Raw genomic sequence first — 24,277 nt, forward strand, 5'->3', positions numbered from 1 at the left:
CCCTGTTGTGTTCATTCCCTCTGGGCCATCTGGCATTGGCCACTGTGGGCAGACAGGACACTGTTCTAGAGGGACCTTTGGTCTGACCCAGTATAGCCATTCCTAAGTTCTTTCTGCATAGAAAAGCCAACCCTGGTATTAGGGGGTGGCAAACAGGGTGATTACTCACTCCACAGGGGGCACTGGCATTAAGTTGTTCCAGCTTCAACCAAAGAAGGTGGGCTCAGGATGCTGGGCTGCTGTCCTATGTGGTGGGACTTTGGCTCTGCCTTGCGGATGCAGATGGGACTGTGCCAGAGTCCTGTCTCCACTCAAAGAGTGGGAGCCTTGACTTTCCTCAAAGTCTGTATGGATTGGCGCACAAGCGGGTTTAACTTAGTATACAGGATTCCCTTCCCTCACTGGGCCACTGGGAAAGGCGGGTTGTGTTGCTCCCATAAAGGGTAAACTCAGTTGAACTCCTAAGGGAGCCCCTGAGGCAGAAGCGTTCAGAGTCATGGGGCTCACCCCCACAGACAGCTTAGGCTGGCACATTTAATGGTGCACTCCTAAGGGAGACTGCCGGGGTGTCAAACCGCTAAGGCCGGGGTGTCAAACCGCTGATTAACAAGGTTGTGGCTACCCTCAGGTACAATGAGAGGGGAAATTTCCCCCAAGCAGCTCCTTCGATTATGTCCTTCTATGCTTTTTAGGTCAAGGGCTGTAGCCGTGGGCATATTTTTTAGATAACTTGATTTTTATTAATTTAGGAAATAGTATGTAATACTCATTACTGTGTCAAGCTGTAGATGCAGCAGCAGTGTATTAGAAATAGTAAGAACTAAATCATACACACAAGCATAATAACACATTTTATTAAACTAAATATTAAACGTTACAAAAATGTTTCACATTTGCAATTGCAGCAGTCCCTTGAGTTGTCAGCAGATGGTTGTCCTTAAACTTTTTTAATTTTCAATTTTTATTAACACAAAACAAGCCCTCAGAACACTAACTGTATGGTGTCCTTAAAACTTCTAGAATTGGATCTCATCTTCCCCACTCCCACTGTCATTTTGGTTCATAGACTGAAAAAAAAATACAAGTTTTCTTGATTTTTCAACTCCAAGTTCATTTCTTAGATTTGCGTAAATACCAAACAATGAAAATATTTTCTGTCTGCAGAGGAAGCTGCTATTGGGAAATGTTGACTTAGCCTCTGAAGGAACTCTGTTTCAAAGTGCCTGGCTAATGATTCCCACCAATTCAGGAGAGTGACTGTCCAAAACTTCGCCAGCAAATGTGTACTGATTAAATGGTCTCACTCCAGCCCTGAAATTTTTTATGACAGGCAAACTGAGGAGTGATTTTTTGAGATGCCCATGCCATGGCAGTGGCGTCATCTTCAGAAATTTGGCATCTACCTTTATATTTGGGCTCAAGAAAGTGGAGTTAGTGTTTGCTCCATTTGCTTCTTTATTGCCTGCAGTTTGACAAAAATACCTCACCAGAAAGTTAATGTCTCTTGAAGTGCTTTCCAGATTTCAATAGCAAATAAGCAATGCAGCAGCTGTCACCCTGAAGTTACTTTAAGGCTATGGATCAGGGCTCCTTAACAGCCCATTTGCAGCCCGCAGTGCGGTTTGGGTTTACTCAGGGCTCAACATGCGACCCACGGGTGGGAGTCAAAACAAAAAAGTAGTCAATATAATGCTCATTAAAAGTGCTGTCATATGGGTGGAAATCGGGTAAATATTACATTTTATTAATATCACCAGAACTGACTTAAATGGGGCCTGTGTGTTGTGTAGTCTTGCCTTAATCTTTGTATTCATGCCCGTCAGTGTGAAAGAAGCTATTTGCATATATATTTGCATGTATATGGAACCACAGTTAAGTTGAGGCCCTCAGCATGTGCTGTATCGCATCGCCGTGGCCCCCGGCCCCAGGGCTTCCAAAATTGAGTAGCCCTGCTATGGATAATAGCTTTCAGTACACTGAGCAGATCCTCTACATTTTTCTTTTCCTTTTTTTTTTTTTTTTTTTTTTTTTTTTTTTTTGCTCAACTAATTTTTTTCCCCGCCATGTACGGTATTTTTTGTGAAACTATCTGGCAAGCCTAATTGCGCCTGCAGCACTGTCTGTACTGCACACATGACAGCTTTCACTGGCATTTCTTTTAAATCAGGGGAACCCTGGATGCGGCCCCTGGCTTACTTGGATCCAGCCCCTGAGGCTCAGATGTCCAACATTGTGGAGCCCATGTTGGCGCTCCAGGTTGTCCCCCCGCACTGTACACAAAATCTAGTTGCCTGGGCCCCCTTAGGCTCTGTGTATGGGGTGAATGTGGGGAGTATCTTTCTGCTTCTCAGAGGCCACTGTCAGTGAGGGGTTTTGTTCTGGCTTCTCACTTGTGTGCAGCCCCTGATTGATTTTTTTTTTTCCGTGGATCAGCGGCCCACGACTCAAAAAAGGTTTCCCGCTCCTGTTGTAAATATTCTGTTATGTGGGCATTTCCCAATGTGTCGGTTGTTTCTGAAAGATGTGCAACCCTATTTTCTGTTGTCGCACAGGCACATATTACTGGATCATTGTGTACATTGCTCCACCCATCAAAGCTTAAGCTAGCAAAATTTCCCTCAATATTTCTTGCACGCTGTTTAAGTTCCTTCTCGTACACTGTATATTTCAGCCTTCCACCAATGTCTGCTCTACCATGTGGAGTTTAGCCTGGTCATAAGGATTCCACCATGTGAATGAAGGTGTTTATTATTAACAATGCAAAAAGGAGAATTTTTGGCATAAGTGCACCGAGCAAATCTTTTCATCTGTGGTTTCTTGTCGGTATTCGCAGGATCACACTACAAACCCATCCAGGGTGGTGGTTTTACTGGATTGAAATCTTTCACCCACTTTTGATATTTTGCTGTCTGAAATATGTTTAGTTGCAGTACTGCTGCTAAAAGTAGCAATGGATGACTCTGAAATGGTTGCAGATAGAATTTCTTATGCTTAAATGGGATCCTGAAACAAAATCCAAAAATTATTTTGATTAGTTATTCTTCTCAGTTAATCATTTATATTTTTTTCAGCAAGGATGCAGATTGGATTCCAAATTACCAAAAAAGATCAGATTTTGGAGTAATCCTCATTGAACTCACTGGAACATCAGTTTTTTGAAAAAACAAATATAGATGGGGTTCCCTTGAGAAAACTGAATTATGATGAAGTAAAATAGGGAATAGAATTATGGCATCATCTTTATAGTGTTGTGACCATGTTGTTCCAAAATAAGGGGTGTTTTATTAGAAAATATAAAGAAAGAAAATCTCACTGGCAACTCTAGATTTCACTAACTACAGCTTTCTGTACCGTATTCTTGGGCAATACATTCTAAACCTAGTTAACCAGGCTAGACACAAAGATTAGCTAAGCTAATATTTCTTTTTCTAGCAAGATCCAACGTAACAAACAGCTTGGGAATTTACTTGTCAAATTGGTCTACTAAAAGGCAAAAGGGAGTCTTGAAGAAAGAGGAATTGTACAGTTGTTCTTCAGACATATCCATGTCTTCATCCACATAATTTTCTCCCAATAAACAGTTTTCCTTTTGATGTTTCATTCTTGTAGCTAGGCTCTTTATCATCTTCTGGAACCTGAGTTACGGCATTTGCAGGCTCAAGTACCTTCTGATACATTCCTAGTTTTTGACCAGTTGTCTGGAAATACCTTTAAAATAGTAATAATAATAAAACAGACTTTGAGTGGTTAGTAGGGCATCAGGTCTGGGGAAGGAAGAGAAGAGGAAATTCTTCAGTGCTAAGACATTGCATGGCAGGTTCCAGACACAGAGCCTTCAGCTAATGATAACAGTTACATAACTGTTGTTCATTCTGCTTCATCCTCCCCAAAGCTGATGGGAAGAAACTCCTTTGTTGAGCTAATGGGGAAGAGGATGGGTGGTGTCTGAAACATAAATACATTCTGAAGCAGCTCTGGAGCTTGCACCAATCCCAGGTGGATGGGAAAGGCAGCTGGATGGATACCTATGGGGAAGAGCTGAAAGTTGAGATCTATGTGGCTTTGTAATATGTATTAGAGAAAATGACCCACAGAAACAGACAGGAGGAGACTGGGAAGAAGCGAAAAGGTTCTTCTTGCTTCTACTATAGGGGATGTGGTGCCCGTCTGTTCTAGGGGGCCTATGGACTGTTCTGCCTTGGGCTCTTTTGCTTGCATGTGGCTCTGCTGCTGATTCCAGTGGTTTCTCTTCTCTTGCAGCCCCCGTGCAGTCTGTTCACAGATGGTAACATTTCATGTCATGGTCAGCTGGGGCAGGAAAAAGATTTTCAAAATCTTGCAGAGTTGTCAGCTGACGGTCAGGGCTGTGTGTGTGTGTGTGTGTGTGTGTGTGTGTGTGTGTGTGTGTGTGTGTGTGTGTGTGTGTGTGTGTGTGTGTGTGTGTGTGTGTGTGTGTGTGTGTTACTGAGAAAAGGTTTAACGTCCGTGTCTTTACCGCTAGGACCGGGGTCCCATCACAGAGGGCAGCCAACAGGCTGACAGACGCCCCAGAGTTTATAGGAAGAGCTTATTACATCTCAGATTTCAGCTGCTAGGATACAGGATCCCTTTGCAGCGAGCAGTCTAGGGAAGACTGAGAGATGCCCCAACAGATCTGTCACCTGGGAGTGACACAATCCAAAACGCCCAAGCTCTTCCTATACCTGTCCCTTATGACCGGCTGAAGTTCTTTTAAATTGTGCTTGGTTCTGTTACAGCAACTGAAGTAGTCAGGTTAAAACTTAAACAGTTACAGGTTTATTAAAGAGAGTTTATAAATCATATGGTTCAATGGCTATTGCTCTATTTCTTAACTGCTAGCAAATATAGATCTCAAAAATGGTTACAAAGAAAATAAAGATAGAAAATAGAAATAATGGTACCAAGTGACAGCTTAATCTTTAAAGAGCTCTAAGTCTATGTGTTCACTTAAGACAAAGGACCACAGCCAGGTACAAGTTTTACCCCTTTCTGTGCCTCTCGACTCCAGCAGGTCAAGCCAGGGCCGGTCCCTCAATTCCTAGGAAAGACGAATATGAGGTGTCAAGTATCAGAGGGGTAGCCGTGTTAGTCTGAATCTGCAAAAGCGACAAGGAGTCCTGTGGCACCTTATAGACTAACTGAAGTGTAGGAGCATAAGCTTTCATGGGCAAAGACCCACTTCGTCAGATGCATGTAGTGGAAATTTCCAGAGCCAGGAATAAATATGCAGGCCAGGATCAGGCTGGAGATGACCAGGTGGATCCAATCAAGGAGGATGAGGCCCACTTCTAGCAGCTGATCTGGAGGTGTGAATTCCAAGAGAGCAGAAGCTGCTTTTGTAGTTAGCAAGCCATTCACAGTCTTTGTTTAATCCAGAGTTGATTGTGTCAAACTTAAAGATGAACTGTAGCTCAGCAGTTTCTCTTTGAAGTCTGGTCCTGAAGTTTTTTTGCTGCAGGATGGCTACTTTTAGATCTGCAATTGTGTGTCCAGGAAGATTGAAGTGTTCCCCTACAGGTTTTTGTATGTTGCCATTCCTAATATCAGATTTGTGTCCATTGATTCTTTTACGTAGGGACTGTCCTGTTTGGCCGATGGGGCATTGTTGGCACATGGGGCATTGTTGGCACATGATGGCATATATTACGTTGGTGGATGTGCAGGAGAATGTACCAGTGACAGTATGGCTGATCTGGTTAGGTCCTGTGATGGTGTTGCTGGTGTATATATGTGGGCAGAGTTGGCACCGAGGTTTGTTGCAAGGATTGGTTCCTGAGTTCGAGTTATTATGGTGCGGTGTGTAGTTGCTGGTGAGAATATGCTTCAGGTTGGCGGGTTGTCTGTGGGCAAGGACCGGCCTACCTCCCAAGGCCTGTGAAAGCGAGGGATCATTGTCCAGGATGGGTTGAAGATCACTAATGATGCGTTGGAGAGGTTTTAGCTGGGGACTGTAGGTGATGGCCAGTGGTGTTCTGTTGGTTTCTTTCTTGGGCTTGTCCCGTAGCAGGAGGCTTCTGGGTACACGTCTGGCTCTGTCAATCTGTCTCCTCACTTCCTCCTGTGGGTATCGCAGTTTACAGAATGCTTGTTGAAGGTCTTGTAGGTGTAGGTCTCTGTCTGAGGGGTTGGAGCATATGCGGTTGTACCTCAGTGCTTGGCTGTAAACAATGGATCGTGTGGTGTGTCCGGGATGGAAACTGGAGGCATGCAGGTAAGTATAGCGGTCGGTAGGTTTTCGGTATAGGGTGGTATTGATATGACCGTCACTTATTTGTATCGTGGTGTCCAGGAAATGGACCTCCCGTGTAGATTGGTCCATGCTGAGGTTGATGGTGGGGTGGAAGCTGTTGAAATCATGGCGAAATTCTTCCAGAGTCTCCTTCCCATGGGTCCAGATGATGAAGATGTCATCGATGTAGCGTAGGTAGAGAAGGGGTGTAAGTGGACGAGAGCTGAGGAAGCGTTGTTCCAGGTCAGCCATAAAAATGTTGGCGTATTGTGGGGCCATGCGGGTGCACTGATTCCGGGCGAGAGATTCTTCCCCCTGCGGACGGCTGTGTGTTCGTATCAATATGGATTTTAGTCAAGGGCACTCCTCGGCAGCCTCTTGGTCAGCAATTGGCATATCTCTGTTTACAGCCATTCACGGTCACAGCAGCCTGCCATATCCAGGCAAGCAAAAATGGATGTTACAAGGGGGGTTCCTGTCTGGCTACAAGGGTTTTCAGTGGGGCTTGGCTTTCCAGGCCCCACAACCTGCAAGTGGCGGAGTTCACAATTGTGATCAAAGTGCTCAGTGTACGGCGTTGTGGGATAGTGGTGTTAACTCTTGCACTATGGTGTTCTCAGTAGATACACAATGACCCGAAGTTGCTTGGGGGATGTGGGGTTGCATAATGGATGCTTAGGAGATAAATTTAAGTGCAGAGACCTGTGCAACTAAGTCAGCTTGCATTGATCTAGTGTAGACCCAGCCTGGGAGGGTGTAATTCTGGTAGGAAGACCTACCTCTAATAAAGTCACTGAAGTGTTTCCCAATGTGGCAGAGGTTTGAATGTCAAGTCTGGGGGGGACTCAGTGTGTGCAACGGACAAAAGCCCCATCTGAAATGTCTCCAATGTCCCTTTCCACCCTGACAGGCTACAGATCAACATCCATGTTTTTCTCCACATTTCCCCATCCTCCTAGGGGAAAGGCAATGGCTGTGGCGGAGGCTGAGGTAAGGGGTTGTCATGAAGCTGGGGAGGGGTTCTGGCAAGGGAGAGGGGCAGTAAAGGTACAGGAGGGTGTGAGCTGCCCTAGGGAAATACCTGGGGCGAAGGGGGAGGGGGAGAATGGGAATGGATAAACCTGTCAGAACTTACTCAAATTAGGCCCATTTTGAAGGAGCAGACTTCTTGGCTTTGGGACATTCCCTATTTGTGGAACAGGAAACAGCCCCTGGCCAGGGCTGCAAAAACTTTCCAGACTCCCTATGCTACATCCCAAACTGACTGATACATTTCCTTATTTCTCACTCTCCCAGAATGTATGTCAGTGCTCTTCCACATCCTTGTAAAGCAAGCCATTAGCCAATCTATGTGGGATGCCACTAGAAACACCCATGGTTTTGAAATGTAGCAGCTGGTTTTGAATTTAGTTAATATATGTCATGTTAATTTTGTATTGTAATTGTTTGAATAGCATGCTGTACCAAGTCAAATACTGCTTAGAGAAATCAAAGTATATTACGTTAATGCTATTTCTTTATCAACCAAACTTCTAATCTCCTCCTACAAAAAAATCCAATTTGTTTGTGAAAATCTGTTTTCCGTAAATTGATGTGGATTGGTATGAATTGCGTTACTCTCTTTTAATTCTTTATTAATTAAATCCAGTATCAGCCCTCCATTGTCTTGCCCAGGTTTGATATGAGAGCCATTATCTTGCTCATCCTTTTCATACTTTTAAAATATTAACGCAACCTTAGCTTTCTTCCAGTTTTCTGGTGTTTCCCCAGAATTCCAAGGCTGATTTGAAAAGCAGCATTGATGGTTTAGTGAGCTTCTCTGCCTGCTTTTAAAAAATTCCTTAATGGAAGATAACTGGAAATGTTGGTTTTAAAAACCGTCTGATTTTGATAGCTATTTAACTTCCTCATGAGTTCCTGTTGTAGTGTAAGAAATGTCATCGTAAACATAAGTCAACTGCTTCTTTTCTTCAGATCCAGTAGGGAAATATTCCACTTCTTTGGAATTCTTGTTGGTGATTTTGTCATTTGTGTCTATTAATGGACCAATACCATGATCAGCATTCTTTTTGTTATTAATATACTACTAGGGGGCTGTACCCCCTGGTCGCTAATCTTGCCAACACCACTCTCGCCGGGGGTAGGCAGTCCCGGCTCTCTCCCTGGCCACGCCAGCCTGGGCTCCTTTTCCCCCCACCGCTAGCAGGGCCTCTTCTCCCCCCCCACCCCCGGCCACACCAGCCCAGGTCCCCCTTCTCCCTTCCCCCCCTCTCCTGCTGTGCCAGCCCAGGCCCCTCTTTTCCCTCCTCCCATGCCCTCCCGCCAGCCTGGGTCCCATCTCCCTCCCTCCAGCCAGGGTCCCTTCTCCCTCTCCTCCACCAGCCAGGGTCCTTTCTCCCTCTCTTCCACCAGCCAGGGTCCCTTCTCCCCTCCCTCCCCCTGCGCCAGCCAGGGTCCCTTCTCTTCTGCCCCTCCCCCACCAGGCAGTATGTCTTCTCCCTTCCCCTCCCACCAGCCAGGATCTCCCCCCCCCCCCCACCAGCTAGGGTTACCAGCTGGCTTAAAAAAAGATACCGAACAGACTTGACCTCAGATGGGAGCAGGGAGCTGGCTGGAAGGATGTGGGGGTGGGGGACTGGCTGGTGGGAAGCAGGGCTGGCGGAGGAAGAGGTGTTGGGGGCAGCGGGGCTGGCTGGGGGAGATCGGGGGGAGCAGAGCTGGCTGGGGGAGGTTGGGGGGGAGGATGAACCAGCCGGCGGGAAGCTGGACTGGCCGGGGGAGATCAGGTGGCGGGGGGTGGGGACCAGCCGATGGGAAGCAGGACCGGCCAGGAGGGGGTTGGGGAGAGCGGGGCTGGCCAGTGGGGAGAGCAGGGGAAGAGAATCAGCCGGCGTGGAGCGGGACTGACCCAGGTGCGCTCAGATCCTGGGGCTCTGCCCGTCCAGTGCATGGTCCTGACGAAGCATAAGTCCGGCCCCGGGGATTCCCTCCCGCCCCTCTCCCCCCTTCGCGTAGTTGTGTACTGCCTGGCTGGTAGACACGCTCACACAGCATGAGTGTGTCTACCAGCCAGGCAGTTGGCAACTAGGTACTGATACTCCTAATAATAATAAAACTAACCTAATTAGAAAATACCGGACATTTTATATGTCTGGTGTTTTCTTAATTTTTTTCCCGGACAGAACTTTCAAATACTGGACTGTCTAGTTCAAAATGGGACATCTGGCAACCCTACCACCAGCCTGGGTCTCGTCTCTCCCCCCTGTAACCTCCCCCCCGGCGCACCATCCCAGGCCCTTCTCCCTCTTGCACCCTGTCATGCCAGCCTGGGACCTTTCTCTCCCTCCCCACCTCCTACCGTGGCCTAACCCTAACTCTGGGGGTCAAGGCAGTGCCAGGCCTGGCTTTAACCCCGGCCAGGCCATGCCGTGTGCCTCAGCCTCTGCTCTCCACGTGGCCGCTGAAGAGGGCTGTCCACTGGCAGGCATTGGGGTCTCTCATAATCTGATGTCTCTTTGCGGCTCTGAGTGGGGTGCGGGTGGGGCTGTGTTACCCTGTCCCTTTCAGAGCTTCCAATTTCCTGGTCCTGTTCCCCTATGAATACCGGGAACATGAGTGGTGCAGCTGGTACTGAGTTGGGGGGGCTCTTGTTCTTCCAGGGGCTGGTGACCTTCGAGGAGGTGGCCGTGTATTTCACCAGGGAAGAGTGGGCTCTGCTGGACTCTGCTCAGAGAGCCCTGTACAGAGCTGTCATGCAGGAGAACTATGAGTCTGTGGCCTTGCTGGGTAAGATTTCATGCATGTACTCTTTCATTGCCTTGTGGTTTTGCCCATGTCTTTAGTTTCTTCTCGCCACTGCACAGTCTAAGGAGGAGCTTTTTCTCTTTCCTCATCCCTGGTTATGCATTTTCCACACTTCTCAAAAACCTGGTTTTACTCTTCATTTACTCAGGGTTTAACCTGCACAGTTTAAAGCTCCCATCCCTTCCCTCCCACTCAGGGATAATTTAAGGCTCCCATCCTCTATCCATCCTTATGTACACTTGGGGACAAGGGGCCCAACTTTACTCCTCTATAAACTCAGGGCCAAGATCCCTTCTAGTGGACTGAGGGTTCTATGGGTCTGGAAGAAGAGCCTTACATAGTAATTATTAGCATCAGTCAACAGAATACACACACCAAGTATCTTATGCTGACCACTCCCAACAAAGACAGATGGACATCACCCAGTGGCCAGTCAAGGTCCGCTCTTGTCTGGGGCTCTGGCTTCTGCAGGTCATGCGGAGATTGAAAGTCCTGGCACCTTTGGTCTTGAGCTCTTAACGTCCAGAGAACTCACTGTCTGACCCCCATTATATAATTAAAACGAGGCTTTCGCTTATCTACGCTTCACCATTATTTTATTTAAAACATAGCTATGCAAAACCACTAATCAGTCCTTGTCACTATACAGGGGGTTCGCATGCCTATGATCGTCTACTCATTAGCTTTTGTGTTTTTCAAAGAAAGTTAAAACTTCTTAAGGACTGTTTGTCTTTGTTTTGTCAGTAACATACATTGTCAGAGACAGTGAGGTACCCCCCAGCACCACCTCCTTGGTGCTACCTCTCTCCCTCCCACCACCACTGCTACTGCCTCCATCAGAGGCAGCAGCGTTGGGGGAAGGGCAGGGGAGGCTGCCATGAAGCAGTCTCTGTCCAGAGCAAGCCTAGGCCCATTGCGGACAAGGCTGGTTCATGGCAACGGCCCCTATCCATGGGGAGCTTGGATCCCCTGTGTACAGGGGCTGCTGCTGCAGATCAGCCTCTGTCCACAGGGAACTTGGACCTCTGCAGACTGGGGCTGCTGCCTCTGTATCAGCTGGGTTTTAAACTGGCTTCCCTGGCAGACCAGTTCCCACCTGCTACCCCTGATACAACAGGTAGGGACTATAGAATAGTCATTTAACCACTAAGATTTCATGCTGTTATATGACTATTCAATTACACAATATCTAACATTTCTGTTCCAAAGTCATTCCAGTCTTTGCTTAGGAGTTTCCCTCATGGCTATCAGATCATGTCAGTGTGTAGCCCAAGGAGACCCTCCCGCAGACAGGTCATACACAGCCTTTTATGCCTCCCCCCCCCCAAATCTGTCTTCGTTTCTCACTCTGTGGAAACAGGAAAAATTAGTAACTGCCCCTCTCTGTAGGGGGCAGAGCCTCCGATGCTGGATAGCTGCATGCCCAGTCTTCAGAGTTGGCAGTAATCATCCCAAACTCCCCTTTCCCTGTGAGCTAGGAATGCATGAGTACATAGACCACATACACTGGTACAACTGTCGTTGAATATTGAACTAGCTGCTCTCCTCTGACCCATCTCAATATAATAGCCTCAGAAGTTTTTATGGTTTCGATGACTCTCTCTCACATACAGGTAATGTTGATAAAATTAAATACACAATATAACCATGTTCATTGTATCTATTGCGTGTTACCACATTGATCACTCTGCTCATATGTTCTGTCCCAACTTGCACCATGTGTCCGTTTTGTCTAGTTAGACTTCAGATTTGCCAGGCCAGGAACTGTCCACTACTGTGTTTGTACAGTGCCTAGCACGATATGCCCCTGTTCTTTATTGGCTCTTGAGCACCACTGTCATAAGCGTTGGCATGGACCTTTAATGGCCCACAGCTGGGCAGATATTACCAGTACCAGTAAAAATTCAGATATAATTTGCTTAAAGCACAGAGAATTATACACACAGGTTTATACCAGGGGTGGCCAACCCATGGCTCGCGAGCTGCATGCAGCTTGTGAAGAAAATATTGCGGCTCCTGACAGAACCGGGACAGAACCCAGAACCGCTCAGGTCAGCTGCTTTCACAGCCGGGCTGCTGTGAGCTGCATGCGTGCTCATGGCCCGCGCTACTCTGCTTACAGCCCCCAGTGCACTACGTTATATCCTGCCGTGCAGGTTGGGTCGCACAGAGCGTCCCAGCCTGCACGTGCTAACAGCTGGCTGTTGAGCGCAGGCAGCGGCTCCGGGGGTGGCGGAGGCAGTGCCAGCGGCGGTTCCAGGTCCTGGGCATAAGGTTAGTGGGGGGGGGGGAGGGGGGGGCTGAGTTAGAGCAGGGAGGGGAGATGTTTGGCTCTGGAGGAGGGGAGTTGGGGGGGTGCGCACAGCACGCCGGCCACTCAGCACATGTGCCCCAGCACCTGTAGGGAGACGCGTGGCTATAGCAGTGGCAGCAGCTCCGAGATCCGAGACTTAGTTTGGCGGGGGTGGAGGCAGGGGGATTGGATTCCGGTGCACGCAGTGTCCCAGCCAGCATGTCTCAAGGCTGGCCGCTCAGCACATGCGCCCCAGGGGCTGGAGGGAGACGTGTGTGGCTGTAGTGACAGCTCTGCCTCTGGGTTAGGGGTGTGTGTGCCTGGCTCTGGGGAAGAGGAGGAGGATTGGGTTAGAGCAGGGGGGGTGCCTGAGGGAGGGGAAGAGCAGCCAGCGCGCTTCCTGAGACACAGGATCCCCACGTACTGGCCCCAGCTGTCTCTGTCCCATCCTCCTGGCCAGACCCCCATCCCCCACGAGTGCCCTGCCCTAGCACTCACCAGGCGCCTTGCCCCGCACCCTGTCCCCTGCCCCCACCAGCACAGTTGGGGCCACATTAGTGAGGCTTGGGGGGAGGTTGAGGGGAGGGTCTTTTTGCATCTCATCTGTGTGGCCCCGACTGACTTTTCTGTGTGTCAGTGATCCTTGACTCAAAACAGGTTCCCTGCCCCTCTCATAAATAAAGATAACACTGAAACATTTTGTGTTTGACATAATATTTTATTTAAAAATGAAGCCTGGCCAGCAAGCCCCCAATTGGGGCTAAGCCCCATCTGGCCGCAGCATTGTTACACTCCTGCACTCTCTCACACACACACACGCAGACCCCAAACCTAAGCCTATCATACACTGGAACTCCCTGTCCTGAGCCTCTCACATCCCCAAACTCCTGCACCCCCACAGCCCCAGTCTTCTGCCACAACATTCCTGCACCATCCACACACCACAAATCTATGTCCTGAGCCCCTCATGCATCCCAGCCCAAATTCCTGCAGCTTGCTCAGCACCCCAACCCTCCACCTGATCCCAACACTCTCCAGCCTGAAGCCCCTCCCTGAGCCAGCATCCTCTTCTCTACTTCCTCCTGCACCCAAATTCCCTCACAGAGCTTGTACCTCTCACCCTTTCCCAGTGCTTTTTTGGTGAGCCACAATTGCAGTGGAGATAGCGTGAAGAGCTGGGGAAAAGTTGTTGAGCCCTGTGTCCCCTTCCCCCCCCCCCCCCCCCCAAAAAAAGGGCAGGGCTGTGAAGACCTGGGAAAAAGGTTGTTCGGTTTTTTGGGGTTTTTTTTTTTGCTCAACAACTTTGCCCCAGCTTTTTACGCTGTCTCCACTGCTATTGTGGATCTTCGTTTGGAACGGGTTGGCCGCTCCTGGTTTATACAATGCGTTGTCATCTTAATAAGCCTCAGTCCCCCAAGCATAACCCCTTAGTAACCACATTGGCTCTACACAGTGTTCTGGTTGACAGACAAAGCAGTTATAGCTACTAGTTCCAAGAGGAGAAATCGTTCTTGTTTTCTCAGGCACTTTGTCTGTTGATAGTCCCCCAAAGCAGGGTGTTGAGTACTATGAGACTCTGGGAAAGCCAGCCCTTGGGGGTGGTGAAGCTTAGGGCAAGCCCCTCCCACTGCCTGCCCTGCTCCACTCCCACTCCATCCCTTTTTCCACTCCTGCTCTGCGTCCACTCCTTTCTGACCCCTCCCCCAAGCAATGTGAGCTGGGGGATTACGGAGCCTGGCATGGGGCAGCAGTAGGGCCCCCTCCCCCATAGTCACTGCAGCAGCAGGAACCAGCGTGGCCCAAAAGCCTGGTCCGCTCTGTCCCAATACCCTCTCCGAGTCCACTGTCTCCTGTTGTCCATGGTGAAGCCTAGCACGGTGAGATGGCTCCTCCCCTCAGTTAATCCCCTGTGCTGCCCTGGGACTCATCCATAGGACAGTTGAGGTGGTAGGGTTGCCAGATGGTTTAACCAAAAATACCGAACACTCCTCGGCCTCCCCCCCCCCTCAAAAAAAAAACCCACTAGGGGAAAAAAAGGGGGAGACCAAAGTTGTTGAGAGAAAAAAAAAAAAAAAAAAAAAGGACCCGGAGAGTTAAGCAGAGAGCTCCCCTGCGGAACTAGGTAAGCACCTGGGATTTTCACCTCCTGTCCAGAAAGAAAAATGAAAAAACATCAGACATTTTAGGTGTCTGTCATTTTCTGAATTTTTTTTACCGGACAGGAGGCGAAAATACCAGACTGTCCAGATCAATACCGGACACCTGGCAATCTTATGAGGTGGCTACTCCCCAAAAGCATGCTGGCCTGGCCTGAGCAGCCCCTGATGTAGGAGCATGTTGCTTTCTTTGCTGTTTGAATAAACTTTGCTTTGAGGGGCAGTCCTCAGTAGAATTGAAAGGACGAGGGGCAAAAATACTCCAAAGTGCAGCATCCTCCCTCTCTTTCTTTCCCCTAAGAAGATAAAGGAACCCTTTGATATTGGAGGAGATCCTGACCTGATAATTTGGTCAATCCTGGGAATACATGCTAAGGATTTTACCTCAAGCAAAGTGATAAGTTTTAGAAGCATGTTATCTTTATTTCTCTTGTAACCATTTCTGACTTTTTAATGCTTGATACTTTTACTCAAAATCTCTCTCTTTGTAGTTAAATATGTTTTATTTGTAAATAGAAGATTTATCCCACATTGCTCGGGTCCTTAATTCAAATAGATTTTGTTTTTCTTCATTTAAATCATTGCTCTGGGTTGGGCTGGAGATGAGGGGTTCGGTGTACAGGCTGCCATGTGGAGAGAGGACAACCGCAGCCCTCTCCCACCAGAGCAGCTTGGGGCCAGGTGAGAAACGCTTCTCCATGGCTGCTGCAGCTGGCACCATTGGGGGAGGGGTGCATGTCCCCTGCTTGAGGGACAGACAGACCCACAAACAGACAAACTCTCTGAAATATATAATAGATAGCTGTCACTTCATCCACCCTTGCTCCATGCTTGCCCAATAGGGTTCTAGCTGTCCCAGTCCCCATCTCTGGCCCCTTGCTGCTCTCCCCTCCCCCCCGACCATGATCATTTTGTAGTATAATTGTCCCTCTTACTAGACTCCTCCCTTTCTGCTTTATGAGAAACAACTGAATTCCAGGCACACCCCATTGTCCTGGCACAACCAAACCCTGACCTTGCATTACGTTGTGATAAGAGGAAGGTGCCTGCAAATTTGGTGGTCTTGGCTCTTACTGTTTAGGAGTTCTTGAACAAATGGAGCAGCAGACAGATAGCCTCACATCTCCAAAATATATAGTAAGATCAATACAAATCCACTAGAAACTGAACCATTCAGTAACTCCAGTTAAAATAACAAATTCTGGAATATTGGTCCCTTAGAGGGACAACAGACCTCTAATACAGTGGTCCCCAACCTTTTCAGGTTGTCGGGCGCCAGGGGGCGTGGCCGTTCGCCCGCCGGGCGCCAGGGGGCGGGGACACTCCCCCCAGCCGCATGCCCAGGGGCGGGCCCCCCCCCATATCCACGGGTCCGGGGCCCCCCCCATAGCCACGCGCCCGGGGCTGGCGCGCCCCCCCCCCCGGTAAGTGCCGCGCGCCCGGGGCCGGCGCTCCCCCCGTAAGCACTGCGGGGCCGGCGCCGGGGCCAGGGCACATGCGGCGCCCCCAGGGGCGGGGCCAAGGCCGGGGCCGGCGCCGGGGCCAGGGCACGCGCGGCGCACCCGGGGGCGGGGGTCAGGGTCGGCACCAGCACGCGCGGTGCGCCTGGGGCTGGCACCTTCCAGCCCAGATTGCTCCACGGGTGCATGTAAAGAGCCCGGCGGGCGCCATGGCGCCCGCAGGCACCGGATTGGGGACCACGGCTCTAATATGTGAACAGTGCAGGAGAGGTCTGGTCAGTGCAGAACACAAGTTTTGGGAAAAATTTGATAGTGCGAGTGTTTGGGGCCCACCCTGCACATACTAACTAAAGCTAGTGGTGGCCAGTGTGTGACTGGAGTGTTGCTGACATGTTGCTGGGACAGGGCTGTAGCTGTACAAAATATCCTTCAAATGTTGTTGACCTCCCGTTTCGTGTCACTTGTACAGGGTTTCCAGTTCCCAAACCGGATGTAATTTCCTGGCTAGAACGAGGGGAGGACCCATGGGTCTCAGACCTCCAGAGCTCTGAGGAAAGAGAGATCCTGAGAAATGCCTGCACAGGTGAGAAATCAGTTAAAACCAATTCACAGTCTGTCCTGGAATTAAAGAAATATTTAGAAATCCTACAAACTCCTTGTGAGCTCTCTGAGTTCAGGGTTGTTTTCAGGAGATGTGGCGTCCTCACGGCAGACTTAATATTCTTCCTACCTGTCCTGATGCTGTCTCCCTAGTCCTCCTTCCCCCTGAATTGTTGGATAGGATGCAGACCCAGAATTGGTCCCCTTCTGTCTTTCTGGGGAAAGGTTTAGGGGAGATTCAGCTCTTTATTTTGAATTCTTTCTCTCTGGGTATGTCTACACTACAAAGTTAGTTCGAACTAACAGAGCGCTTAGTTCGAACTAGGAAAACCTCATTTTACGAGGATTAAGCCTAGTTCGAACTAGCTAGTTCGAATTAAGGGGTGTGTAGCCCCTTAATTCGAACTAGTGGGAGGCTAGCCCTCCCCAGGTTTCCCTGGTGGCCACTCTGGCCAACACCAGGGAAACTCTTCTGCCCCCCTCCAGGCCCCAGAGCCCTTAAAGGGGCACGGTCTGGCTACGGTGCCCGTGCCAGGTGCAAGCCTGCCAGCACCCAGCCAGCAGACCCTGCACCTGGCACGGATCGAGCCACCCACCCGATGCCCCCCAGCCCTCCCCCTCTTCCCGGGACCAGGCTGGCGGCTTCCGGGAGCTTGCCCGGGACCGCAAGAGACGGGCACCCGCCTGGGCTAGTGCAGACATCGTGGACCTCGTCCACGATCTCCGCACTAGGCACAGGAAAGTGGCCACCCAGGAGCAGGTGTGCAAGAGAATCAAGGGGGTCCAGTGAGATCCCCGACCCTGAGCCCTGAGCTTACAATGGCCGTCCTGAGTCAGACCAAAGGCCCATCTAGCCCAGTAGCCTGTCTGCCGACAGCGGCCAACCCTAGGGACCCTGGAGGGGATGGACCGAAGACAGTGACCAAGCCATTTGTCTCGTGCCATCCCTCTCCAGCCTTCCACAACCCTTGGGCAGGGACACCACTCCTACCCCCTGGCTAATACCACTCCATGGACCCAGCCTCCATGACTTGATCTCACTTCCCTTTAAACTCTGTTCTAGTTCTAGCCTTCACAGCCTCCTGCAGCAAGGAGTTCCACAGGTTGACTCTTTGCCTTGTGAAGAACAACTTTCTGTTACTAGTTTGAAGCCTGCTACCCATTCCTTTCCTTTGGTGTCCTCTAGTCCTTCTTTATGGGAACTAATGAACTTTTCTGTATGCACCCTCTCCACCCAACTCCTGCTTTTAGAGACCTCTAGATAGGACCATGATAAGGTGGGTGCATAATTGGCTGGATAACCGTAGTCAGAGAGTTGTTGTTAACGGTTCTAAATCCTGCTGGAAAGGGATAACAAGTGGAGTTCCTCAAGGGTCTGTTTTGGGACCCGTACTGTTCAATATCTTCATCAATGACGTAGATATTGGGATAGAGAGTACGCTTATTAAGTTTGCAGATGATACCAAACTGGGTGGGGTTGCAACTTCTTTGGAGGATAGGGACATAATTCAAAATGACCTTAGCAAGTTAGAGAAATGGTCAGAGGTAAACAGGATGAGGTTTAATAAAGAGAAATGCAAAGTGCTCCACTTAGGAAGGAACAATCAGTTCCATACATACAAGATGGGAAGCGACTGTCTAGGAAGGGGCATGGCGGAAAGGGATCTAGGGGTCATAGTGGACCACAAGTTCAATATGAGTCAACAGTGTGATGCTGTTGCAAAAAAAGCAAATATGATTCTAGGTTGTATCAACAGGTGTGTTGTAAGCAAAACTCGTGAAGTCATTCTGTCGCTCTACTCTGCACTAGTTAGGCCTCAGCTGGAGTACTGTGTCCAGTTCTGGGCGCCACATTTCAAGAAAGATGTGGAGAAATTGGAAAGGGTACAGAGAAGAGCGACAAGAATGATTAAAGGTTTAGAGAACATGACCTATGAAGCCAGGCTTCATGAACTGGGCTTGTTTAGTTTGGAAAAAAGAAGATTAAGGGGGGACATGATAGCGGTTTTCAAATATCTAAAAGGGTGTCACAAGGAGGAAGGAGAAAATTTGTTCCTCTTGGTTTCTGAGGACAGGACAAGGAGTAATGGGCTTAAAGTGCAGCAGGGGAGGTTTAGATTGGACATTAGGAAAAAATTCCTAACTGTCAGGGTGGTCAAATATTGGAATAAATTGCCAAGGGAGGTGGTGGAATCTCCCTCTCTGGAGATATTTAAGAACAGGTTAGATAGACATCTATCAGGGATGGTGTAGACGGAGCTTGGTCCTGCCTTGAGGGCGGGGGGCTGGACTCGATGACCTCTTGAGGTCCCTTCCAGTCCTATTATTCTATGATTCTATCCTGTCCCCCCCTCCGTCTCCTCTTTTCTAAGCTGAAAAGTCCCAGTCTCTTTCGCCTCTCTTCATATGGGACCTGTTCCCAACCCCTGATCATTTTAGTTGCCCTCCCCTCTCCCACCCTCTCTCTTCCCCTCTCCCACCTCCTTTTCCCAGTCTCCCACAGTTTTGTTCAATAAAGACAGATTCCATTTTTGAACACAATTGTCCTTTATTTTGTACATCAAGAAGAGGGGCTAGGGAAGGGTAAGTGGACGGAGGTGAGGGAGGAATGGGGTACGCGCCCCCGATGGGGAGGACTGGGCTGGCTCTGCGGGCTTCTGGGGGTGGAAGCTCTCCTGCAGCCCCCCAATTGCCCCCTCTCCCCAGATGGCAGCCTGCGGCAAGTGCAGCCGGTCTGATGGCTGAGTGCTGTGATGTGCCCAGTGTGGGTACTCCAGGCAATTCAAGCCAGGACTGCTTTGCAAGCGGGGCACCCCTGAGAACTGTCTGTCTGGGGTGGGGGTCGGGACTCTTTAAGCACAGCTCTTGGCTAGCCTGAGACAGCATCTCCACGCTCTAAGTCCTCCTCTGATGCCCTGCCGGCACTGCTTCCGGCCATCCTTAAGCCTGGTTCAGGGTCCACTTAATGTGGACATGCTAGTTCGAATTAGCAAAATGCTAATTCGAATTAGTTTTTTAGTCTGGATCCGTTAGCTCGAATTAGCTTAGTTCGAATTAACTAATTCGAACTAAGTTCGAATTAACGTTGTAGTGTAGACGTACCCTCACTGAGGTTTCCTTTTTCCTCTGGCAAAGGGAGTGATTTACATCTATTTTCTCTCTTTATTTCAGCAACTGGTGGGATGGTGAATGAGCACAAGGAAAATAGTCTTCAACAAGAAGATGCTGAGCAAATAGAACCACCTGGCACAGTATTAGAAAGATCAAAAAGGGATGTGTCCTGTAGTGGTGCACAGACAGAAGCCTGTCAGAATCAGCACAGAGCAGAAAAAAACTTTAGGAGTGGCTCTCACATTATTAGACATGAAAAAATCAGCCCAGAAGGGACACACTACACCTGCCTTGACTGTGGGAAAACCTTCAAACATAATTCAGTCTTTCTCATACATCAGCGAACCCACACGGGAGAGAAACCCTACACATGCTCTGAGTGTGGGAAAGGCTTCAGCAGAAGCTCAAACCTTATCATACATCACAGGATCCACACCGGAGAGAGACCCTACACTTGCCCTGAGTGTGGGAAAAGCTTCAGCCGGACCTCAGAGCTTATCATCCACAGGAGAATGCACACTGGGGAGAGACCCTACATTTGCAGTGAGTGTGGGAAAAGCTTTACTCGGAGCTCAGAACTTAATAAGCACCAGAGAATCCACACTGGCGAGAGACCCTTCCAATGCCATGAGTGCGGGAAAGACTTCACCTATAGCTCACAGCTTGTCACACATCGAAGAATCCACACTGGAGAGAGACCCTATCCATGCCCTGAGTGTGGGAAAGGCTTCACTTCTAGCTCACAGCTTGTCTCACATCGGAGAATCCACACTGGAGAGAGACCCTACTCATGCCCTGAGTGTGGGAAAAGCTTCAGTTCTAACTCACAGCTTGTCTCACATTGGAAAACCCACACAGGAGAGAGATCTTACTCATGCCCAGTGTGTGGGAAAAGCTTCAGTCATAGTTCACAGCTTGCTACACATCAGCGAACCCACACAGGAGAGAGACCATACATATGCCCTGAGTGTGGGAAAAGCTTCAGCCGAAGCTCAAACCTCATCACACACCACAGAACCCACACCGGGGAGAGACCCTACGCTTGCCTGGAATGCGGGAAGAGCTTTAGCCGGAGCTCAGAGCTTATCAGACATCACAGAATCCATACAGGGGAGAGACCCTACATATGTCTTGAATGTGGGAAAGGCTTCACTCGCAGCTCAGATCTTAGTAAGCACCAGAGAATCCACACTGGAGAGAGACCCTACCGATGCCCTGAGTGTGGGAAAGGTTTTCGCTATAGCTCACATCTTGTCTCACATCGTAGAATCCACACAGGGGAGAGACCCTACTCATGCCCTGTGTGTGGGAAGGGCTTCAGTGATAGTTCACAGATGATCACACATCAGAGAAGCCACACGGGGGAGACACCCTACATGTGCCCCGAGTGTGGGAAGAGCTTCAGTTGGCACTCAAACCTTATCACACATCAGAGAATCCACACTGGAGAGAGACCTTACACGTGCCCTGAGTGTGGGAAAAGCTTCAGTCGGAGCTCAAACCTTGCCACGCATCACAGGATCCACACTGGGGAGATGCCCTATGCTTGTCCTGAGTGCGGGAAAAGCTTCAGCCGGAGCTCTGAGCTTATCATCCACAGGAGAACCCACACCGGGGAGAGACCCTACGCTTGCTGTGAGTGCGGAAAACGCTTCATTCGGAGCTCAGAGCTTGTCATACACCAGAGAATCCACACTGGAGAAAGACCCTACCGATGCCCTGAGTGCAGGAAAGGCTTCAGTTCTAGTTCACAGCTTGTCTCGCATCAGAAAACCCATATAGGAGAGTGACACTATAATTGTGTTCAGTGGGGCTGCCCCAAGGTGTTTTTTTTTAATGCATTGGCTAATTCCCATATAGCAGTCTTTAAGGGTTTTTTTGCACCATTTCCTTTAATGTAGTCTCAGGTTCCCTGGGTGAGTTGCCGCCTTTTGCTGCTTACCTTACTCTGGAGTGAGTCTTGTGATCCTTTCTATCTACGGGTATGTCTACACTACAAAGTTAATGCGAACTAACAGACGTTAGTTCGCATTAACTTTGATAGGCGCTACACATGCAAACCGCTAGTTCGAACTTAATTCGAACTAGCGGAGCGCTTAATTCGAACTAGGTAAACCTCATTCTACGAGGACTAACGCCTAGTTCGAATTAACTAGTTCGAATTAAGGGCTGTGTAGCCCCTTAATTCGAACGAGTGGGAGGCTAGCCCTCCCCAGCTTTCCCTGGTGGCCACTCTGGGCACCACCAGGGAAACTCTTCTGCCCCCCTCCCAGCCCCGGAGCCCTTAAAGGGGCACGGTCTGGCTACGGTGCCCGTGCCAGGTGCAAGCCTGCCAGCACCCAGCCAGCAGACCCTGCACCTGGCACGGCTCGAGCCAGCCACCCGCTGCCACCCAGCCCTCTGCCTTTTCCCAGGACCAGGCTGGCGGCTCCTGGGAGCCTGCCCAGGTCCGCAAGAGGCGGGCGGCCGCCTGGTCTAGTGCGGAGATCGTGGACCTTATCCACGACCTCCGCACTAGGCACAGGAAAGTGGCCCTCTAGGGAAGGATAGCTGCCAGCCTGGCCACCCAGGAGCAGGTTAGCATGAAAATCAAGGTGGTCCACCGAGACCCCCGGCCCTGAGCTTAGAATGGCCGTACTGGGTCAGACCAAAGGTCCATCTAGCCCAGTAGCCTGTATGTCAACAGCAGCCCACACTAGGTACCCTGGAGGGGATGGACCGAAGACAATTACCAAGCCATTTGTCTCGTGCCATCCATCTCCAGCCTTCCACAAACAGAGGCCAGGGACACCATTCCTACCCCCTGGCTAATAGCACTCTATGGACCCAACCTCCATGACTTTATCTCACTTCTCTTTAAACTCTATTCTAGTTCTAGCCTTCACAGCCTCCTGCAGCAAGGAGTTCCACAGGTTGACTATTTGGTTTGTGAAGAAGAACTTTCTGTTGTTAGTTTGAAGCCTGGTACCCATTCATTTCATTTGGTGTCCTTTAGTCCTTCTATTATGGGAACTAATGAAGAACTTTTCTTTATGCATCCTCTCCACACCACTCATGCTTTTATAGACTTCTATCATATCCCCCCTCAGTGTCCTCTTTTCTAAGCTGAAAAGTCCCAGTCTCTTTCGCCTCTCTTCATATGGGACCTGTTCCAAACCCCTGATATTGTAGTTGCCCTCCCCTGTCCCACCTCCTTTTCCCAGTCTCCCCAAGTTTTGTTAAATAAAGAGAGTTTCTATTTTTGAACACACGTGTCTTTTATTTTGTACATCAGGAAGGGGGGCTAGGGAGGGGTAAGTGGAAGGAGGTGAGGGAAGAATGGGGTACGCGCCCCCGATGGGAAGTACTGGGCTGGCTCTGCGGGTTCCTCGGGGTGGAAGCTCTCCTGAAGCCCCTCGATTGACACTCCCACCCAGATGGCAGCCTGCGGCAAGTGCAGCCGGTCTGATGGCCGAGTGCTGTGATGTGCCGAGTGTGGGCACTCAGGGCACTCCAAGCCAGGACTGCTTTGCAAGCGGGGAACCCCTGAGAACTGTCTGTCTGGGGTGGGGGTCGGGACCCTTTAAGCACAGCTCTCGGCTAGCCTGAGACAGCAGCTCCACGCTCTACGTCCTCCTCTGATGCCCTGCCGGCACTGCTTCCGGCCATCCTTAACCTCGGTTCAGGGTCCACTCAGTGAGGACATGCTAGTTCAAATTAGCAAAATGCTAATTCGAACTAGTTTTTAAGTCTAGATGCGCTAATTTGAATTAGCTTAGTTCGAATTAACTAATTCGAACTAAGTTAGTTCGAATTAGCGCTGTAGTGTAGACATACCCTACTTGTTTTATGAGTTATGGGAGTGTGTCCCCCGTGGCAGAGATGTCCATCAGTCCTAAATGGAAGAGAGAGGGTTAACCTCAACTAGCTTCAAGGAGATAAAAACTCGTGCTTTTTCTTAACTAGACTTGTACATTAAATTAAGCCATGTCTACACTGCCACTTATATTGGTCAACCGGTATTATTTTATTTGCATATTTACATATTCATTATGCAAATAACAGATATGTAAATGTGCAAATAAAATGATACCAGTCTGCCAAAATATGTGCCCTGGCCCCCAGAGACACCACAAACAGCTAGCTTCAGCAGCAGCAGCTGCCCGCCACGTAGTGGCTGCTGGAACTGAAGCTGTCTGCTGTGCAGTGGCTCAGGACCAGGGTTGGGATACAAGATTCCCTTGATTACATGAACTTATTCAGTATGCCACATGATGGTCAAATAGGGATTGTACTGTGGACTAAAACAGGTCTCTCATTAAGTAAAAAATTACAAGTCTAGCGGTAGGGCAGGAAAAAGACAAGACTGAAGTATTTTGAAGAAAAGAGAGGGAGAAAGTTTAAAGGGCAGTGCTGTTGGAATAGCTTGTGGAATATTATCTGTATCCAGAGGAAAATGTGACTTTATATCTTAGTCTTAAAATTGTATTAAAATAATTGAAAACTTAATAGCAAAAATGTAGGATAACTCAGGCTCATCAGCATTTACAATGGTTAAATTTACAAGAAAATCCTAATAATGTTTGCTAATTTTAGAAATGTGACTTTCAGATCACCCAAACTG

General features: G+C 49.2%; 1 protein-coding gene across 1 annotated transcript in view; it reads left to right on the forward strand.

Annotated features, from left to right (window-relative positions):
- LOC106731291 (uncharacterized) overlaps window positions 1–24,277 on the forward strand; it is a 97,968-nt gene that overhangs the window by 32,812 nt on the left and 40,879 nt on the right. Inside the window, 4 exon segments of the mRNA XM_075904271.1 lie at window positions 7,161–7,240; window positions 9,910–10,036; window positions 16,433–16,546; window positions 19,735–21,462. Coding sequence (XP_075760386.1) covers window positions 7,161–7,240; window positions 9,910–10,036; window positions 16,433–16,546; window positions 19,735–21,462 — 2,049 coding nt within the window.

Source organism: Pelodiscus sinensis, chromosome 20 (assembly GCF_049634645.1).
Source record: "Pelodiscus sinensis isolate JC-2024 chromosome 20, ASM4963464v1, whole genome shotgun sequence".
Classification (NCBI taxonomy): Eukaryota; Metazoa; Chordata; order Testudines; family Trionychidae; genus Pelodiscus; species Pelodiscus sinensis.